The 12547-nt window shown below is 32.6% G+C and overlaps 1 protein-coding gene across 1 annotated transcript in view; it reads left to right on the top strand.

Moving 5' to 3' along the window:
- Positions 1-2682: 2682 nt before the first annotated feature.
- Positions 2683-12547, top strand: part of LOC145297736 (uncharacterized) — a 54801-nt gene continuing 44936 nt past the window's right edge. The window contains exon 1 of the mRNA XM_080143957.1: positions 2683-3455. Within this exon, the coding sequence (XP_080000083.1) occupies positions 3248-3455 (208 nt within the window). The 5' untranslated portion in view covers positions 2683-3247. The remainder of the gene's footprint in view (positions 3456-12547) is intronic.

Raw genomic sequence — 12547 nt, forward strand, 5'->3', positions numbered from 1 at the left:
CAAGGAACGCAAAAAGCAAGCAAGCCAGCCATATAATAAGAAAGACCCACAGAGTTTTAGAACCGTGACCCGTTGGATAGATATTTATTATATCTGCGCTTCGCTTTCTTCACCCCCCTCCCTCTCTCTCTCTCTCTCCCTCTCTCTCTCTCTCTCTCTCTCTCTCTATATATATATATATATATATATATATATATATATATATATATATTTCTGTAGAAATATATTTTCTTATTATATATCAATCCTTATATAAGAAGCTCAATGTAATTACAGAGAAATATAGAGAATAAATAACAAAAAGTTATATTCCAAAATTCATGATGTTGACCATCTTATAATTTATTCCTTTAATTCAGTTGACTTATAACATTTCTGACAGTGTCTGTTCCGGAGCGCAAAATCAATCACTTAATTATTATATCAATCAGTGAATCTATTATGCCCCTTAACTCATCAGAAGAAATAGCAACAATCAATCCGTCAAAAGGAATTGAAATGTGATTTGACATGGTAAAAATCCGAAAATTGGAAGAGAAGTTGCAGTTACCTTATATATATATATATATATATATATATATATATATATATATATATATATATATATATATATATATATATATATCCCTCCTCTTCCCTTCACATTCCTTTCTCTTACATCATTTCCATTCTCTCTCAACTTCTGTCAATTACACTATTTGTCTTTTACTACTTAGTGTGCACGTCTAGGTGTATGAGAAAGTGGCCATTAAAAATGAAGATCAGAACTTTAATAATTCAACTTACTATTTTTCGAAGCTTATAACTACTTGAAACCCCTAATTTTTTTTTCAATTAAAGTTGCTCCTTTAATTGAAAAAAAATTTAGACCAAATTTAAAAAAAAAAAAAATAACAGGTTTAATAGCAAATTATGCAATATTTAGTTTTTTATAGCGGTTTTCTTTAAAAAAAAAAAAATATAAAGAAAATCAACATATTTTGACTTGCTTATAAATATATGTATATATATAAATGCCAAAAAATCACTTAAAAAATATACTATTAAATGAGTAGTTCCATTCTTAATTGTTAAGAATTTATCAATATTGATATTTTAAATTCCATGTATTTTTTAAGTAAAAGTATTTTTTAAAGCGAGGGTCATAGAAAATCGCATTTTCGCAACGTGTTTTGCGTGAAGATGCTCCTACTAAAATGAAATTGATGAAATACGGATGAGTCCAAGGGATATAAATAATGTCTCTTTTTTTATTGCGTGTGTTAACCAAATTAGTATTTTTCATCCTCCGTATTTAAAAAGGAAACGCGCATTCACTTATAAGTTTTTCCCCTAGAACAAAAATCAGCTTCATCGATTTTTTTAAAATTCTTTTAATGAAATACACGAGTTTTTGATTGATATATTTTAATACTTCTTTATCGACTAAATTTTTTTTTAAATATCTAAAAAAAAAAAAAAAACATTCAATGAAATAGAAATATTTGCCGCCAGCGTCTTGTATTTACTTGACGATGTAAGCATAACATGAGCTTTAATTAAAAAAAAAAAATCAAAGTGGTTTAAAAAAAAAAAGTTTTTATACTTTGAACTTTACAGGTAAATTAAAAAAAACAACTATTCTTTTTTGTTTTGTTTTAAATTAGAATATTTTCTTTATTGATCTTTTATCTTCGCTTTGTAATATATAAAACTTTAGCACATAAATCAATTATTAAAATTTTAATAGACATTTCAAAATGAATTTGAAAAAGAAATGTTTTTCTAAAATATTATATTTAGTTTATTAGAAAGAGCATAAAATTTTACATTGACCCTGAAAATATCGTAAAAATTGAACCAATAGAAAAATTTTGATAGATTTTTAAAGTTTAAAAATTGAAAAATATTTAACTCGTAAACTTCTATTGATTTTATTACATAAAAAAAATGCCTGTATGAAGGCACGTCGGCATTTTGTAAACATTTTTTAAACACTGCTTTTTTAAAAAAATAATATTTCTATTATTTTTTAAACAACTTTAATAGTTTATTTTGGAAGTATATTCCACACAGAAAATAAACAACCTACTTTCAAAAGAGAAATTACGAGTTTTTTTTTAATATTTTATTCGCAGTTTTCTGTTAGGGGTGTCAAAATTCGCGCCCTCCAGGGCCCGGGCGACAAGATCAAAGTGTAGTGTCTGTTCCGACAGATACTGCAAGCAAAGACCAGAGGTGGGGTCAACCCCACATACCTGACCTTTAACCAACCCCCATTTCCCACCTCTCAAGAGCTGGTCCCCTTTTTCCCTTCCCTCTCCCTTCACTCCTCACATTAAAAATTGGCTTTGTGCCTAATTTGCTCGGTGGGGGAGCAAATAAATACCCACTTAGTGCACGTCGTCTCTTGTGATGTCATTGCTCATTCGATGTGCCCGACAAATTTCTGATGTCATCCAGTGTGCACGGTGCACGAATGCAAGCAAGCCAGCACTAAAAAAAGATCTACAAAAGTATATAGATAGATATATTAGATCACCGTTGGATCAGTATGTGTTACAAAAAATTACACGCGTGTAAATATATTTCCTCTTTCTCCTAATGGTTTTATTATTATGCAAGAATCACTAAAACAAGCCGATCGTTGACGGAAATTACCGATTAAACCCGAGCTAGCACGGGAGATAACTGCGTAATCCGACGCCTCATTTAGTTTCGGCTTTTGAAAAGCCGACAACATAGGAACAGGGAGGTGAAAACATCAGAAAACCGACTGATGACTCGCGGAAGAAAATAAATACGACCGAATAGGAAATCATATTATTATATATATATATATATAAAGTAGAGAACATCTTATTCATCTAAATACGGTGCCCACCTTTTTTTGTCAGGATTGTAAATTTTGTTTTCAAAAACAAACAAACAAAATTGAAAGAAAGAAAAGCGAAACGCAAGGCCTCGTCTTTATTTAATTATAGTTTTGTAAAAAAAAAAAAAATACGATTTTTTTTATTTACAAGTTTCAAAAAACCACCTTCTAAAAATAAAGAAGCTGAGTAAAAAATATATATATATTCATATACAAGAAGGGAAAAAAACGTACACACACAGCCATCACTTAAAAGAGGGGCGTTGTGATTTTTCTCTTGTCCGGGAAATTTTGCCCCGGGTTTTTTTTTTTTTTTTGTTTTGTTTTGTTTTTTGTTTTTTTCGGGGATTTTCATTATCCCCCCACTCCCTCAAAAAAAAAAAAAAAAAAAAAATGCCGAAAAGCTGCAGCGCCCGCGGTTGTTCGAATCACCATATGATGAAAGAAAAGAAGGTATCCTTCTTTCGCTTCCCGAATCCCGTTAAAAGGCCCGACCGACGGAGCCAATGGATTAGCGCGTGTCAAAGGTTAAACCCTGACGGATCCGAATGGTTACCCGTCTCTAAATATGTTTACATATGCAGCGAACATTTTGTTACGGGTAAGTACAAACATCATCATCAAAAAAAAAAAAAAAAAAAATTATTCGCTAACTTTATATACTAAATGTATTAGCCGGCGTTGCCCGGCTATTGGTATAAAGAAAAAAAGCCGAATAAAAAAAAGGGGGGTAAATATCCAGATACGACAACAGAACACCGACCACTCTAATTTGTTTTTTTTTTTTTTGTTTTTTTTTTAGTAGGTAATTGAGGTCGCTGACAACGAATCTGATAGTCAAACTTGGGGCAAATTTACCCTTTTGCATGGTATTAACCCCTGAACCCACGAACTACTTTCCACCATTTTGCAGCTTCCGTTTGCGGTACGCGCGTGCGCTGCAGCAGTGCACTGCCAGTGCAGCAGCATAAACAACGGCTTGCTTCACCCAGCAAACTGCCTTCTCACATGGCGTATCATCAATCAAAAAATTACGGACTGAAATTTTTTAATGACTTACAATTAAAGAAAAGTACAACAAATTGGGGGGGGGGTCTCACGTAGTTTTTAATGCGGTTTACAAAAACATAAGCACCAAACATTTTTATGTTTTTCGTTCTTTTTTTTTTTTTTTTTTTTTTGCAGGATGGGGATTCAATTATTATAGAATTTATGTGGCTTAATAGGTGCTTCTGCAGTGTAGTTAACCGTTTTTCCGTAAGTAACGCAGAACGCACCGACATTTACCAATTAGAACACCATTTAACATTTTTCGAAGATTTTACTGTTTACATTGGGAGCACGAGCGGGGGGGGGGGTTATTTCTTTTTCAGCTAATTCCACCCAAAAAGTGCTATAATGTATTTTTGAAAATCAGAAAATTCTATGCTCTGGAAAAAAAAAAAAAATTAAATTTCACCCCACACACACACACACAACTTGGTGTGCTTTTCTTTTTTTGCTTTATTTCTTTTTCATCCAATTTCAAATTTTCCGCGGAAGATTTGTACGCCATGTGAGAAGGCAGTTTGCTTATTGAAGCCATCGTTTATGCTACAGCGCATGCGCGTACCGCAAACGGAAGCTGCAAAATGGTGAAAAGTAGTTCGTGGGTTCAGGGGTTAATACCATACAAACGGTAAATTTGCGTAAGTTTGACTATCAGATTCTTTGTCAGCGACGTCAATTACCTTTTTAAAAAAAATAGATTGGTCGGTGTTCTGTTGTAGCGTATCTGGATATTTACAAAAAAAAAAAAATAATAATGCGAAATATAGTGGGAGAATACTTAATCAGAATACGGGCCGTACTGAAATAATTACGTTATTCTTAACGGGTCGTTAAAAAAAAAAAAAAAAAAAAACTGTCCGTATTCTGCATAAGTATTTGTGTGTGTGTGTGTGTGTGTGTGTGTGTGTGTGTGTGTGTTTAAATAAAATCTTTAACATTTGGTTGTTCCCTTATCTTTTACTTTTTTATTTCACTAATTAAAATTTAAAAAAACTAGTTAAAATTTAAAAAGAAAAAAAAAGTGGGGGCATTTTGTCACGGCTATATCTCGGTGGTTGTGATTTTGTACAGGCTGTCATTGTGCTGAGGGAGATAACTCTATTTTACTAAGATTCGTTCATGTTTTCATACGAGAATTTGGGACGCCAAAACCAGCGCAACTTCAAAGGGTGCTTAATGCACTTATTGATCCGCGCTATTTTTTAAATAGTATTTTCAAGTTTAATTAAAGTTTTGTCTTTTTTAATTTTATTGTGAAGTACAGAATAGCTACAAAACACCCTCCCCTCCCCATGTTAAGAATGGCTTTCTAAATAATAACGTTATTATTTCAGCACGGATCAATAAGTGCACTGCACTAGTACCCTTCAAAGTTTATAACATTAATTTTTTTTTTTTAAATCATTGAATGATCGGTTTTTTCTTTCTCAGCCAAATATAAACTTTAACATTACAACAAAAAAGAAGGAAAATGCGACAATACTTGCAGACGAATTGTAATTTTATTTTTTTCGATGGGATTTTCAAGCACCAAAATTTAAAAAAAAAAAAAAAATGAAATTTTTTAAGTAATTTTTTTTCATGATTAACCAGATATTATTTCGTTTCTCTCATTTTAAACTTCTGCAGGTTAGTGCAGTCAGGGAAGCAAGAAACAGAGAGGGAATTCTAAAGTCTAGCTGTCCGAGAGTTAGAGTAGAAGGCTTTTCGGCATCTATAAACATCTACAGTGAAGGGGTGGGATTTTGTTGCTTATCGGGTTAGTCAGGAGTGTATACGTTGAGGGGTCACAAATGCAATGAGTTCATCAGAGCACATTCCATTAAAGTACTTTTAAAACAGGCACAGGGTTGCAACAGTGCGGTGATGGGACAGAGGTTGAAGTTTGGTCGATAGTGCAAGACCTATTAAATATAAGACTTTTTTTTTTTTTTAACCTGTCTAAGAGTGAGAGACTAGTGGTAGATGTGGCAACAATATTCCATGCATCGCGAATAAAATACTCTCAGGTGTGAGTAATTTTCTAGCACGGTAAAGGGAGCCCACCTGCTTTGTAGCAGCCTTTGCAATATCTTCAATGTATTTGTTCGAATTCATGTTGTCTGTGAATGTTAAGTCGAGGAGTTTAAAGGATAAGCTCTCGTAGAGTGATGTTTGCAATATCATATTTGTCTTTCTTTTTCTTTTTCTTTTTAATTTTACTAATTACTCGATTCATAGTTTTTCAATTAGTGCTTCTTCGGTATTAGAAGGAAAATCGAAAGCCGCAAAATTGAATTTTAATTAAAACCAGTCAGTTTCTATTTAATTGTCATGTCGAAATTAGTAACATATCTAAAAATTACGTACTCATGCACTTATTGATCCATGCTAAATAGCGTTATTATTTTAAAAGCCATTCTTAACATGGGAGGGGAGGGTGTTTTGTACCTATTCTGTACTTTAACCTTACAATTGAATAAAAAAAAACAAAAACAAACATATAAAACTTTAATTAAACTTGGAAATACGATTTAAAAAATAGCGCGGATCAGTAAGTGCATTAGCACCCAATTGCTAACTATACGGTAGAAACCCGGAATACGCCATTAAAAATTATTAATAAAATACAGTACAATAGAGTACTATATACACATGTATATAATCAAATAACATTATAAGTAACACCGTAAAGCGGGGGCAAATACCGTAACCAGAGGCTGGAAAACATCGTACTCCACACTGTAACTTGAAAAAAGGCGTATCCTAGAGCCACCGTATCCCGGGATTCTCGTATACTTAAATAATAAACAGAATAAACCACTAAGCCTTAGCGGCGCTAAAGGTAACGGAGGTAACTTCCGTTACCTTAGCGATCAATCAATCGATTGTGAATTCGTGAAAGATGACAATTAAGTAAATAACATTGATTTTAACTGAAACTGACGTAAAAATTAAGTAGATAAAATGGGCACTTCTGCATGTCAGTGACATATTAGCAACAGAGACGAGTTATCGACCCCTGTTCTTCGAAAGAGAACTGATGTCTAGAGACCATTATGTGAACCTCAAATATAAACAAGTGTTTACAATAACACAAAAATATATAACAAAAAAAAACCCACAAAAATATGAAAATCGAAACATTTATTGGATAAAAAATGTATCAAAATATAATTTTAATGTATTAATATAATTTCTTTTCAATGAGTGATTCCCCCCTCGCCAAACTTTCACAAGAAACACTCGTCTAGCTGAAAACACTATTAATAATTCCCCCTACTCTTTATCTGTGCCTAAACCTAAATATAGATTCCATGATCAAAGCTTCTTTCTTAGAACTGCACGCCTGTGGAATTGTCTTCCGTTTTCCTGCTTTCCAGCTGTCTATAATATGGTTGTCTTAAAGTCCAACGTGAACAAGTTTCTGATGAGCCGTTCCACTTAAGTTAACAAATTTACCGAACTTCCATTACTATCGATTACTATATTGTCCTTTTGACTACTGTACACTCTTTAACCCTTATCCTTCAGTGGCCTATCGGCCTTGATAAGTGGTGGCGCCTATGTAAAAAAAAAATTTTTTTTAATAAATAACTGAAAATAAAATAAATGTGATAAAAACATGAAAAATTGTTTTTAGAATTATTTTTTTACGGTAAAGTTGTATGAAAATATAATTTAAAAAACATGAAACATTTATAGAGGTTTAAGAATTTTTTTTTTTTTTGTACAGAAAGATTGTATAAAAATGTAGCAAAATATAATTTTTGTTTGCACACACTTTTAGAAAAGGAAGAGTTATCGACCTCTGTTCTTATGCTGACAAACGACATCTGATGGTGGTTCTTGAAACTAAAATACACTCATTTGCCTCATGTCACTGACATGCAGAAGTGCCAAAATAGGTCTTTAATTGAAATTAAACTGTGCAGCCTTCAATTTTCGTCCTTATTCCGAAGAAAGCATCATTCATTTTCACAAAAATTTATTTATCTCCTGTCCACAATTTTTAGCACTTGTGTACTACTCGAACAAATTCACTTTTTGGGTTTTCAGTTGGGACATGAGGAGAGTGCATAGCAGGAGCCGACAAATGTAATTTTAAGACCGAATTGAAAATAAACACGTGCTTGAAAGTTTCGTTTTTTTTTTTTGTTTTTTTTTTAAATGAATGAGAAACTTATAATGACAAAAAATATGAGGGTTTTTTTTTGTTTTTTTTTAAAAGGTAAGTACTTTTTGATGGACCGTCTTTTTAAAAATCTACCAAAAATCAGGTAATTATCCGATCAATACGAAATTTTCAGCGATTATTAAGAGAAGAATGAACTTTATAACAGTGTACTTATTTTTCATAAACTATATTTATATATATTTTTTGCTTACAACCCCCCCCTTGTTTTGAGGGGGTACAAATATGCTTAAAATAATCATCTGAAACCGAACACAACATATTGTGTTGTTGTAAGGGACAGAATTATAGATTAAAAAAAAAAAAATTGTTTGCATACCTTATTTTGACGTCTGAATATCAGAACTTCGATTGTGTTTAATTATCCCGCTTTTGAGTTTTGAAGTGTGAAATTCGGTGAATATGTTAAGTAAAATAATTAATTTAAGGTCAGCAAAAAAAAAAAAATTTTAATATTTATACGAAAAAAGCCATTTTAAAATTTTTGATAAATAAATTAACAATTTTTTTTTTTTTTTAGCGAGCCGAATAATGCATGACTATTATTAAACAGGGCATGCTTTGAAGAATCGATACAAAAAAAAAATTCGATAAATATTGTGCCCTTTGCGTTAAAAATAGCATCATTTTTTCAATCCCGTTTGAAAACGTTTGCCGCATTTCGACTACGGTGGACCAAACGCGCTGAAATAATTTTTTTTTATTCTGCTTTAAATTGTCCCCCCCCCATTTTGGGGAGCCTGGCCCACATACACATTAAAAACCAAACTCATACAAATAGTCACCCATCTGGTACTGGCCAGCCTCAGCGTTAATAATACATTGAAATTTTCGTCACTGAAAAATAAGTTTTTTTTTGGCCTGTTTGGTCTTCCATAGTTTGCTTTTTATCAAATACAAACGTAAACATTGTCGATCTAGACTCTAGATCGATGTGAAGTAACTGGTTGCCTATATGAATAAGTGGAATTATTTTAAATCCAGGTACTTATATTATAATATTTTATGCATATTCTCATAGAAAATCATCCTAAATCTTAGACAACAAATAAATTAATTATTTCAAAAACCTTCTTTTTTTTTTTAAATATTTATGTACGTTTTTTGTGCAAGACAAAAAATGTCAATTAACTTTTTGGGAAAATTTAACATTTAAAATTTAATTAAAAATAGTAGAAAAAGTTTTATATTATTCTGTTTTCTATATGATAAAATTCAGGGTTTTATCTTTCTGGAAAAAAAAAAGTTACTCAGAAATAATGGATTTTAATAAATGTAATTTCGTTTTAAAAAACAACTTGATTTTTCGGCCATTTTTGGCGGTGCCTACTGTAAACAGTTTGTATACAATGATAATCCCTAACTTTTAAAACTTGTGTTTTTACTTTCCATTATTATTCTAATGAACCATTTTTCATAATTTTATTAATACATACTGATCTACGCATTCCCTTTATTTTTTTTTTTTTTTTTTAATTCAAACAGTATCTGCATATTATTGCCATCACTAACCGCCAGTGAAAGCCAGATTATTTCATTTCGGCCATGGCCGCCAGTGTTCGCAATTGTTCAGTTTACTTTTTTGGTGAGGGGGGTGGGGTGCAGACTTCCACCGGGGAATGCCAGTTAATAGGTCCTGCTTTTTTTTTTTTTTTTTTTTTTTTTAAATAAAACATGATCATACATTATTGCTTTCTGAACCTGCTATGCACTCTTCTCATGTCCAAACTGAAAACTAAAAAAAGTGAATCCGTCTGAGTAGTGGACATGTGCCAAATTTTTATCGCATTATGTTCAAGCCACTAAACTGCGGTTTTACCCCTGGGACTGACACTTGATTTCTTTGACATAAATATCTCTGTGTTTATTTAAAGTTCCTTCCTAATTTCCCTTGAGCAAGTAAAGTACTAAAGAACAATGATTTCCCCCCCCCCTCTCCTCGATGAACCAATGGACTATTTCTTTTTATTTAGATTGGTTGGCTATGTTGGCACATACATGTCTTTTGTTGAAACATAGACGCCATGACCATCGATGTATCACGTGACTCGTGTTTATGTAAAACACGAAATGACGAAATGCATGAAAGTGAAACGAAATAAATGCATGTGCGTCATTGTCAAGATTATTGCAAAACGTTGCATTTCCTTTTTTTTTTTTTTAATGAAAAGAAAGATGCAACTTCTTTACCAAATTTGATAAACATTACAAAAGAAAACAACAAAATAATAGGAAGCTTTACTTTTGAACGCCCTCATGTATAAACAAATATATATATATATGAAAGAAAGATATGAGAAAAAAGAATAGACACCCATAGAAACAGTTTCTTTCAATAAAATTTATAGTACAATATATAATATATTTATGTTATATATAATACTAGCGAGGGGTACCCGGCGTTGCCCGGGTGTTTGGAGGTGTGTGTGGAAACTCCGGAGGGGGGGTTTAAAATTAAAAAAAAATGTTTTGGTAGGTACGTATGAGGATCAAACCCGAACCCTTGAGGCAAAGTTGTAAATTAAAGTGTGAAAAAAAAAAGAGTGCGACAGTTTTAACCATTGGGCCACCGCGAGATGCTAACGGAAACACGTTTGAGTTTATTTAACTTAACTTATATTTTGCAGGTGCACGTTTTAATGACTTAATGAGGTCAAGTTTGACTGCGGAATAGTATTTCATTTACTTCGGGAACACTTTTTTTTTTTCCCCCCCCCCAAGACGTTGTCCAAATTGAATAGCAATTGTTTGATATATTGACGTTGTCCAAATTGAATAGCAATTGTTTGATATATGGAAAATATTTCCACATTGATCAAAGCTGATTGCTTTCGGACATTTCCGCCGATAGACGGAAAATACCGCCAGAATTAGTGTCGCTTTTATTATAGGAAAAAGACTAAAAAAGACTAAAAAGTTTTAAAAAGTTGTGAACCGATCGACCGCTTCTCTGAAAGAAGCCTTTTGTAGACATACAGAAAAAGCGAACACACATACATACATTTTCGCTTTTATATTTATAGATATAATCTTCCAATATAATTCATAGTACAAATCCAAAATAAATGGTCACAAATTTAATAACTAATACTTGATTGATATTCCCTTTGCTGTTTTTAATGCTAGGACCCTTCTAGGCATCGCATTATTCACTTGAGGAATTTCTTGCCATGTCTGATGCAATAATGCCAAAAAATCAGGCTTAGATGATGGCTTACTTTTTGCGAAGGTTCTGATCTAATATGCCCCCAAAGGTTTTCTGTTGGGTTCGTATCCTGGGATTAACTTGGCCATGGAAGTTTATTAATCCCATTTTGACTCAATCAATGTTGTGCTGCCCTTGCAGAGTGACAAGCAGTTCCAGTCTTCCTTAAAAAGAAGTTAACTCGGTTCATTTTACCACTGGAGAATATTGGTAGGAGTAATTCATGTAATATTGAAACATATTTAGCAGAATTGATGTTTCCTTCTCATTCCACCAGGTCTGAGCGGCCATCACTCCAAATTGTACCTGATACCATAACCGAGAAATCGCAATGTTTCGGCGTTGACTGCCGCCTTTTTAAGTCAAACTCTTGCGGAGGAAGCCTCCATATCCATACTCTTCCACTGTAAGGAAGTAATGCAAATCGTGACTCACAGAAAAAATGGCATTGGTCCAAAAGGTCGTCTGTCTCTCTACCATCTCACAAACCCAATTTTTTCTGCACTTGATATTGGCAAGATGAAGAAGAGGTTTCCTTCTCGCAGCTTTACCATAATAGCCCAGCTTTTTTTTTTTTTTTTTTTTTTTTTTTTTTACATAGGCATTACCACATTATCAAGGCCAAGAGGCCACTCAAGGATAAGGGTTAAAGAGTGTACAGTAGAAATTGGACAATATAGTAATCATTAGTAATGAAAATTTGGTAAATTTGATAACTTCTATGGAACGGCTCATCAAGAACTTATTTACGTTAAACTACCATATTGTAGTCAGCCGAAAAGCAGGAAAACGGAAGACAATTCCACATGGCAGGGGTTTTGTTAATCTCACGACAGATGAAATGAACAGTATTACAAGAAAAAATAGCAAAAAAAAAAAAAAAAAAAAAAAGCAGGCATTGTTTGGAAATTAACAATAAATGACTTGTGTTAAAACAGGAAAAAATAGTCAGATATGTATTTCTTTCCGATTTATTTTTGTTTGTTCTTGCAACATTACAAGATATTTTTGTTTTTAATATAGGAGCAATTCTGAAAAAGCACCATTATTTTTTTTTGATTTAGTATGAACCATTGTACTGACACCAGTTTGTGTTGCAATATCAGAGATTTTGCACCGAGGATCTTTTTTTTTTTTTTTACACAGTGGTCACCACTTATCAAGGCCCGGAAGCCACTCAGGGATAAGGGTTATTGCAAGTACATTACTTTAGTGTGGAGATTTGATGAAATGTTTACTTAAGGGGGCGGTTCATTAGGAATTT

The sequence above is a fragment of the Euprymna scolopes genome, chromosome 18 (assembly GCF_053919585.1).
Source record: "Euprymna scolopes isolate OS-2025 chromosome 18, ASM5391958v1, whole genome shotgun sequence".
NCBI classification, from domain to species: Eukaryota; Metazoa; Mollusca; class Cephalopoda; order Sepiida; family Sepiolidae; genus Euprymna; species Euprymna scolopes.